This window comes from Daucus carota, chromosome 6, assembly GCF_001625215.2.
Source record: "Daucus carota subsp. sativus chromosome 6, DH1 v3.0, whole genome shotgun sequence".
Taxonomy (NCBI): domain Eukaryota; kingdom Viridiplantae; phylum Streptophyta; class Magnoliopsida; order Apiales; family Apiaceae; genus Daucus; species Daucus carota.
The window spans coordinates 15586104-15595512 of NC_030386.2; the positions used below are offsets into that span (position 1 = coordinate 15586104).

At 34.7% G+C, this 9409-nt stretch overlaps 1 protein-coding gene across 1 annotated transcript; it reads left to right on the plus strand.

The window, feature by feature from the left end:
- Positions 1-696: 696 nt before the first annotated feature.
- LOC135147217 (uncharacterized) lies at positions 697-3080 on the plus strand. The gene is made up of 3 exons (XM_064080086.1): positions 697-2126; positions 2202-2304; positions 2385-3080. Exons 1-3 carry the CDS (start codon positions 697-699, stop codon positions 3078-3080), a joined length of 2229 nt encoding a protein of 742 aa, XP_063936156.1.
- Positions 3081-9409: the final 6329 nt, after the last annotated feature.

Below are 9409 nucleotides of genomic sequence, written 5' to 3' on the forward strand. Positions count from 1 at the left end.
TTTCTTTGAGCTCTAGTACTTATATTTGCATATATATCTATATTGAGAGTTCATAGTTTCGGTTGTATTACACTTATTCATTGTATTGTTCAAGGTGTAATGTTTTGTTGCTGTGTATTCAGCTTGTGAAACAAGGGAACAAGGGGACTAGTTAGCTAGAAGAATATACTTGGGAAGTATAGGTCTTGGTAGGCTTTTGGTTCGTGGTTCAGGGGTTTCAGCAGGCTGATAACAGGAACAAGGGAGAAAGGGAGTTATATTATTGAATCTTGTAATCGTTGATATTATTGATTAATAATATAATCTCTTACCAGTTGGTAGGGGACCAGGACGTAGACCATTAGGGTTAGGGGTCGAACCTGGCTAAAATTCTTGGTGTTGCTAGCATACTGCTTTACATTATCTGCATTGCATTTATCTTATTAGCAGGCTAACAGTTTACTCTGAAAATTAACAGCAGGCTGTCTTTGACATATTAATTATTCGGTAACTTATAAAAATCGGGTATATTAGCCATAACACCTATTCACCCCCCCTCTAGGTGTGTAATTTCAGAATTATCCTGATTTTTCAGCAGAGATTCGTAATGTCAGACTTGGCCTTGCAACCGATGGATTTCCCCCGTACAGCAATGCTACATCTACTGTTTACTCAGTATGGCCTGTTGTGCTACTTGTGTACAACCTTCCACACACTATGGTTACAAAGGATCCATATATGTTTATGACACTGCTGGTACCCGGGCCGAATGATCCAGGAAAGAATTTGAATGTTTATCTCAGGCCTCTAATTGATGAGTTGATCACTTTATGGAATGTTGGTGTGGAGACATTTGATGCTTCTGCGAAGACTAATTTTATGATGCGAGCAGCCCTATTATGGACTATAAGTGACTTTCCTGGGTTGGGAATGGTTAGTGGATGGTCAACTCACGGGAAAATGGCTTGTCATGTGTGTATGGGTGGAGTTAAAGCTAAACAACTGCCACATAGTAGGAAGTCAAGTTTTTATGGGTTGCATAAGGGGTTTTTAGATAAACGACGAAAAAATCAGATGAAAGGTTGTGTTATTCGCAACAAACTTGATAGTATAACTTTTCCACAACCTGGGAAACCACATTCCAAGGAAAGGGCAATTGGCTTTGGAGATTGGCATAATTGGACGCATGTCACTTGCTTTTTTGACTTGCCATATTGGGATTCCTTGCGTCTTCGTCATTGCATTGATGTCATGCACACGGAGAAAAATATATTTGATAACATTTTTCACACTATTCTCGATAGCGTAAAAACAAAGGATACCATAAGATCGAGAAAGGACTTGGAAGCAATGGGCATCATGCAAGAGTTATGGCTTAATGGTACACGCAAGCCAAAAGCTAGATATAGCCTAACCCGGGATCAGTTGAAATTGCTATGTAATTGGGTTCATCGAGTGAAACTCCCGGATGGTTGTTCATCAAACTTGAAGAGGTGTTGTAAGAGATCCCAGTTAAAATTTCAAGGCATGAAGTCACATGATTGTCATGTATTTATGCAGAAGTTATTGCCTTCTGCTTTTCGTGAACTTCTTCCAGATGATGTGCATAAAGTACTATGTGACCTATCAAATTTTTTCAAAGACTTATGCTCAACTACACTTCTTGCATCAGATTTGAAACAAATGGATAAAAACATAGCTGGGATTGTTTGTACTTTGGAGACTATATTCCCTCCGGCTCTTTTTGATCCGATGGAGCATCTTCTTGTTCATTTGCCGGAGGAGTGCAGACTAGGTGGCCCTGTCCCAGAAAGATGGATGTATCATGTTGAAAGACTACAAGGCAGAATGAAACATAAAGTAGGGAACAAAGCACGTGTTGAAGGATCCATTGCAGAAAAATACGTATATGAGGAGTTAACACATTTCTGTTCCATGTACTTTGAGTCTGAAGTTGATACAGTGCACAACTTGCTAGGTCGTAATATGGTTCATGATATTTCAAGGGATCCAGAAAAACTTGTGGCATTCACATATCCGGTAGAGCCGTTAGGAGCATGTACTGGTTATCATTTAGATCTGAATTCATTGAGTACTGCAGCATATTACATCCTCACTAACATGCAAGAAGTGGCACCTTATATTCTGTAAGCATCTAAACTTTTCATTACTAACCAGCACCATTTAATTTTGTGCACTAACATGTATCGATAACTTTTCAGTATGTTCGAAGCAGAGATTCGCAACCATACTCCACACGTATTGAGTGATAGTGAGATGGATACAATGATGAAGGATAATTTTGCAAAGTGGTTGCAAGTCAAGGTATTTTACTTAAAGTTCACATTATCATATGTTTGACATTATCATATTATCATATTTTTGAAAAGACTATTTCATTTCAGGCACAACACAACAACAAACAGTTGCAATATTTGTTGGGAGGCCCAGCTTCTTATGTGATTTCTTATAAAAGATGTAGGGTGAATGGGTATTCATTCAACTTAGGAAAATCAAGTTCGGGGATACTTGTCAAGGGAAGTTGTTACGGTGATAGTGGAAGCAATTATTATGGAAGTTTGCTGGAAATTCTGAAAATAACATATGGTGGTGGAAATCAAGTGTTTCTAATGAAATGTCATTGGTATGACCATGTTAGGGGCGTGAAGAAAGACAAAAATGGAGTGCTTTTAATTGATCTCAATTCAAAACTGAAAGGAGATGATGTTTACATTCTAGCAAGTCAAGCCACTCAAGTGTACTATGCTCCTAGTGTAAAGAATCCAAATAGTAATATTCATACAATAATCACATGTAGACCTCAAGTGTTAAGTGGAAGAGCTATTGATGCTAACATGGAACCCCTTCAAGAAGATGTGTCAAATACCACACCCATAGAATTTTCTTCAAGGTCGTTATTTGTCGACTTCTCCATTTATGAAATGGAAGATGAACAAGAGCAACAAAATGAAGTGGAAAGTGAAGAAGATGAAGAAAATGAAATGGAGGCGGGGGAGGATCACGAGGAGGAGGATGACGAAGAAGAAGAAGAAGAAGATGGTTATGATAGCATCGAAGTGGATAGTGGAGAAGAATATTGATTGATGTTGTGTTTCTAGCAAATTTTCAATTTTAGTTGAATTAAAATGATTTTCCGGGTAATTTTAGCTACTTTAATTAGTGTTTTTTCACAATTCCATGGTTTTAGCCGATTCCATAGTTTTGGAATCTTACTAATGCTAAATGTGTTGTGTTGGTGTAAGAATATTGATTGATATTGTGATTCTAGCCAATTTTCTATTTTAGTTGAATTAAAATGATTTTCCGGGTAATTTTAGCTACTTTAATTAGTGTTTTTTCACAATCCCATGGTTTTAGCCGATTCCATGGTTTTGAAATCTTACTAATGCTAACCATGTTATGTTGTTGCAAGAATATTGCTTGATGTTGTGATTCTAGCCAATTTTCTATTTTAGTTGAATTAAAATGATTTTTCGGATAATTTTAACTACTTTAATTAGTGTTTTTTCACAATTGCATGGTTTTAGCCGATTCCATGGTTTCGGATTTTTACGAATGCTATATATGTTGTGTTGGTGCAAGAATATTGCTTGATGTTGTGATTCTAGCCAATTTTCCATTTTAGTTGAATTGAAATGATTTTCCGGGTAATTTTAGCCACTTTAATTAGTGTTTTTTCACAATCCCATGGTTTTAGCCGATTCTATGGTTTTGAAATCTTACTAATGCTAACTATGTTATGTTGTTGCAAGAATATTGCTTGATGTTGTGATTCTAGCCAATTTTCTATTTTAGTTCAATTAAAATGATTTTTCGGATAATTTTAACTACTTTAATTAGTGTTTTTTCACAATTGCATGGTTTTAGCCGATTTCATGGTTTCGGATTCTTACTAATGCTAAATATGTTGTGTTGGTGCAAAAATATTGATTGATGTTGTGATTCTAGCCAATTTTCTATTTTAGTTGAATTAAAATGATTTTCCGGGTAATTTTAGCTACTTTAGTTAGTGTTTTTTCACAATCCCGTGGTTTTAGCCGATTCCATGGTTTTGAAATCTTACTAATGCTAAATATGTTGTGTTGGTGCAAGAATATTGATTGATGTTGTGTTTCTAGCAAATTTTCTATTTTAGTTGAATTAAAATGATTTTCCGGGTAATTTTAGCTACTTTAATTAGTGTTTTTTCACAATTCCATGGTTTTAGCCGATTCCATGGTTTTGGAATCTTACTAATGCTAAATGTGTTGTGTTGGTGCAAGAATATTGATTGATGTTGTGATTCTAGCCAATTTTCTATTTTAGTTGAATTAAAATGATTTTCCGGATAATTTTAGCTACTTTAATTAGTGTTTTTTCACAATTCCATGGTTTTAGCCGATTCCATGGTTTTGGAATCTTACTAATGCTAAATGTGTTGTGTTGGTGTAAGAATATTGATTGATGTTGTGATTCTAGCCAATTTTCTATTTTAGTTGAATTAAAATGATTTTCCGGGTAATTTTAGCTACTTTAATTAGTGTTTTTTCACAATCCTAAATGTGTTGTGTTGGTGTAAGAATATGTACATTACTAATTGCTATCTGTCCACTCTTTCTGCATATATAAAATATGAATGTCTACTTCAGGATTTATTAGCCTATCCCACATTACAAGATGTGTTTATTGATAAGTAATACTATGGATGCATGTGGCATGTTAGTGTTTAGATTGGAATGTAATGTATCCTGATTGTTTAATGATTGATATATCCAAGTTGGTTAGAGGTTAGATTATAACTAATCTGCCTTGCTATATAGATTATCAGTAACTTTCACATTGAGGTCTACCTACCTTGATTTATTTGGTAGGTTATGGTGATACACCTCATCAGTTCATTTTCATTTCTTAGTTTGATATGAAATCTGGTAAATTTGCTTGATATTAGAAAACTTGTAATGGTTTAGAAAAGTCCTTAAAAGTTTCAAGCACGGACAGAGTGACGTGCCTCCAGCATTCACATTAAAATCTCGTGTTAACTCTATTAGGTATAAACTATATAATTTACTTTGCCTGGCATACTGGTAAATGGCTAACATAGATTGAAAGTTATATAATTGCAACATGTCTTAGAGTAACTGATCCGTCACAATGCTCCTTTTTTCTACTCTTTTTGTTTAATAACTATGTGAAATTGTTATATCCAAAAAATCATTGTAAGTATATGATTTTATTCTTCATTGTAGCACTGCTAATTTCAGTATGATTTTTAATCAGATTTTGGTAACCTTTTCTTCTACATAATACTCCTATTTGTATGTAAAAAATCTATTTTTTAGGAGCGGTATGTTGCTATATGTTCAGAGAAAGGGATAGATCCTAAGGAGTCTAACATCCAGACTTGGCTAGAGGCGGCAGGTGGTGCTCGCAAGAACACAATTCTTGGACATCCGCGTATTCGGCCTGCTGATGTTCCAGGTACAGTTTTGTTATATAGTTGAATTGTTTCGCATATAAAATCGAATTGTTTGGTACACATGTTTCTAATTAATGAAACATACTTGTATACATATAGGTCTAGAATTGGATTCATCGCGGCCTCGAAAAGGTGAGGGCTCTGGTAGATCTTCCATGGCTCGCATACAAGATGAAATGTTTTTGCGAGTTGTGGATGAGACCCTAAACCAGGCCCGAGCACATCCGGAGGAGTACACACTCACACCCGAGGAAGTCCAGATTTTAGCAAGGAATGTTATTGGAGGATATTCTGATTTGCCTCAAGACCATCCCACGATGAGAGAGATAAGAAATTCTATTATTCGGGTGGCGATAGAGGTACTGAACAATCTATACAAGACACACGGACCAGGAAAAGCAAAGGTAAATAATTAATTATTGCTCATAAGTTAGTACGTTACAAAATTCTGATGTTAGTACTGCTTATAATCAACTGATGACAAATAGAGAACAAATAGAGCTCTAATAATTACTGCACACTTTAAGTGAAAGATAATTGATAATGTTAATAAAAGATAACTGATAATTGATAATGATAATCCCTGTTTCACTAACAGGGCTCTAAATAAAATAAAATAATATAATATAAAATAAAAAGAACACACCTATTAGATGGAGAGGATTGTCCTGATTTGATTAACTCTTGTTCCTAATGAATCAATTGCTGGGAACCAAATTTAATCCCGAGTATGTACACATGCATACTCAGGCTTGAGAACAACAAGTTTTAGTTTTAATTTTTCCATCTGATTTGCCAAGTAATTCTTCTAAGATTTATTTAATTTTATAGTCAAATTTTAACTGAGCAGATACAATGACAGACTGAGCATCCAATATCCATGCTATATTTAATACTTCCACATTACCCAGGCTATTGATAAAATAGACTGAAAAGCATATGTGGTCCAATTTCAGGATACTATAAACAACTTGCAGGTTACTCTGCAACATTAACTTCTTCCTAAAATTTGTTTTTCTCAGAAGCCTAGAGTTCTCTCAGAAATAGCCTCTCCTCATAGGATTCGAGATACATAAGCTGTGTAAAACTCATCACCCTTCCCAGACCCTGCTGAATGATTTTGGCTTGGTTCCTTGTCTGCACTCACACTAGTAGCAATTAGATGGAATGAATGAGAGAATGAAGAATTGATTATTACTAGCCACTACCTATCGAGTTTTTATTCGTTAAAACCAGTTTGAGGTTTTTATTGGTAAGTAAACTTTGTAAAAAGACTATAAAGTATAGAGGAAGGGCGGGTACACTTAATTTCTTATTGAAGCATGTCTAGTGCTAATGATACAGTATATACAGCTAATGATATAAGAGAAGAAAATTAAATTGATGAAAAGTAGTTAAAATATCTTTTAGACTGGATTTATAGAATTTGATTTTAGGTGGCAAACTTGATCCTTGCTGTTTGCTTGGAAAAACAGAGCAACAGACATTCAGTTTGTAAACATTTCAAAATCTTCCCTGTCTAATCTGCACCTCTAGGCGATAGTTATAATGTCAATGCTTGTCAACTGTGATGTGGAATAATAGCTTCTTATCCCGTGAATTAGGACTTTAATCGACAAAGCCAGGAAAAATTATCCACCTCTTGACATGATATGTAACTCTGGATCATCCATTTATGGTCCACTCAATTAACTGATATTTCCCTCTGCCAATGTTATTAATATAGGCTATTAGGCTCTTTGGGTATAATTCTGAAGTTCTTTAAAAATCAATAAACACACATCAGTGTGATGTGTAGTTTAGCTATAACTGATTGAAATTACCGGATTCTTTTTATTTATGCCACCATTTAAAATTTGATTTCATAATTACTATATATGATCCTTTAGAAGCAACAATATTAATTAACATTACAACTTTAAAAATATGCCGCTTATGACTTATTATTGTCTTTTCTTCTATGTACAGGGAAAGGCCCCCGCTGAAGATGATGGCAACAATGACAAAGCCAGGGACTTTGACGAGGATTGGAGCACAGAATCTGAAGATGGTGAAACTCGGCCACCACCTAATGTAAGGTCTAAAGGTGGCCCGGTGATCAAGGGCTAATTTCCAGTATATAGTTGGTTGAACCTTGGAAAGAAGTCGAACAAAACTTTTGCTTAACTATGTAGTACTAAGTTTATGACAGACTTTTGCTTAATTATGTAGTACTAAGCTAATGGCAGAATGATTGGTACTAATGGATGGCCTTAAAGATACTTTTGGCGCCAATGATTGGCCTTTTTGATATAAAAACTTTAATATTTTATCTAATATATATTTTTTGCTGCAATTGATTTTGGATGGAGTTTTGGTTGTATGATATTGGCAGGTTTATTTGCATATAATTTTGTATGCCAGAATAATGGCTGGGAACTGGAAAAACAAAATATTTTATATTAAAGCTGCGGTTATTTACGACGGAAAAATCTGTCACATTTTATGGTTGATAATATGGGCATTGGGGTCCACATGATAAACATACGACGGAATATTTTCGTCGAAGATTACAGTCCTGTGGCTGAACTAACGACGTAAACTTTCGTCATATATTGTCGATCAGCCGTGTGCCCACGCTTAAAATACGACGGTTCTTTCGTCATATATTGTAGTTGATGAATTGAGCAGCGGGTTCCACGTGGCTGAATTTACGACGATTTTTCCGTCGTAACTAGGTAGGCCCCACGATGTAAATACGACGGTTTTGTTTTGTCATATATTGTGATCTAATAAATTGAGCAGTGGGGTCCACATGGCTGAACTTACGACGGAAGTGATAACTTGCGACACAATTTAAATTACCGACCATTTTTTAAACTTCAGACGCCAGCAAAAACGACGAAAATTTTCCGTCGTAAATGGCACTAATTACGACGGAATAAGTGTTAAAAATCCGTCGTAAATGGCCAAAATTGGTGTAGTGTACGTTAGTTTAGTATTTTAACCAGACTTTGCATGATTATAAATTTCTCTTTATCATACTTACGTGGTTGTTAGCCTATTTTAATCTGTACAATCCTGATTATGGTTCTTTTGTTTAATGATTATTATATTCATTATTTTATAATTACAATTACTAATTAATATATTAACTCCTTTAATTGCTTTAGTAATTTGAACTTATGAGTTTGAGTTTGAACTAGTATACTGGATTGATGTCTCGGGAGATTATAATTATTAAATTTTGATTATCATGATTATATTAATATAATATAATTATTAGTAGACATATGCGGTTATTAATATGCAAAGCAGCAGTAAGTTTAGTGGACTGGCCATAGATACGTGTATGAGTGTCCTAATTATTTATTTTGATTTGGTATAGATTAATAAGGAGGTGCGGTGAATTGTTTAGTGATAACTCGTCGTTTATATCAGGTACGGATTCTATTTCTTTCTCTCCTTTTACTTAAATAATAAATATTTATTATATTTATTATTGTGACATCCTTAAAATCTTTTTTTTATTGCACGTCACTCTTTTCACTTGGCCTCCATATATTTGAATTATTGTTGCCTTGACTCCTATTGTTTCCTTTCGTTTTATGATTATACCACTATATATATTTTGTTCATTGAGTTGGCAACCTTTGTAATTGTTTGGGCTCTTAAACTTATCCGTGTGGGTAAATCAAATGTTCACATGGAGTTCGTAGTAAAGGTGAACTAGATACCAACTCGTATCGGTGATTTAAGCATACGAGCACGTTTCTGGGATATGAGACGTGAGAAGATCATGATCGTTATTGTTTTGTGGGATGTTTTATACATTCTTTATTTCTTCTTGTGGATAACCGAAGAAGGAATCATTGTTCTGTATTTCCTCAGTGATTGGAGTTGAGCAAGTACAGTTTTGTGCAAGAGACCCGTATTGTGTCATTTATTCATCATTGAGTCTTATTTATAGTTCGT

Coding starts and splice junctions, on each gene's coding strand:
- LOC135147217 (XM_064080086.1), top strand. CDS start 697: ATGGTTACAAAGGATCCATATATGTTTATGACACTGCTGGTACCCGGG. Junction 2,127..2,201: donor GAAGTGGCACCTTATATTCT/GTAAGCATCTAA, acceptor ATAACTTTTCAG/TATGTTCGAAGCAGAGATTC. Junction 2,305..2,384: donor CAAAGTGGTTGCAAGTCAAG/GTATTTTACTTA, acceptor ATTTCATTTCAG/GCACAACACAACAACAAACA.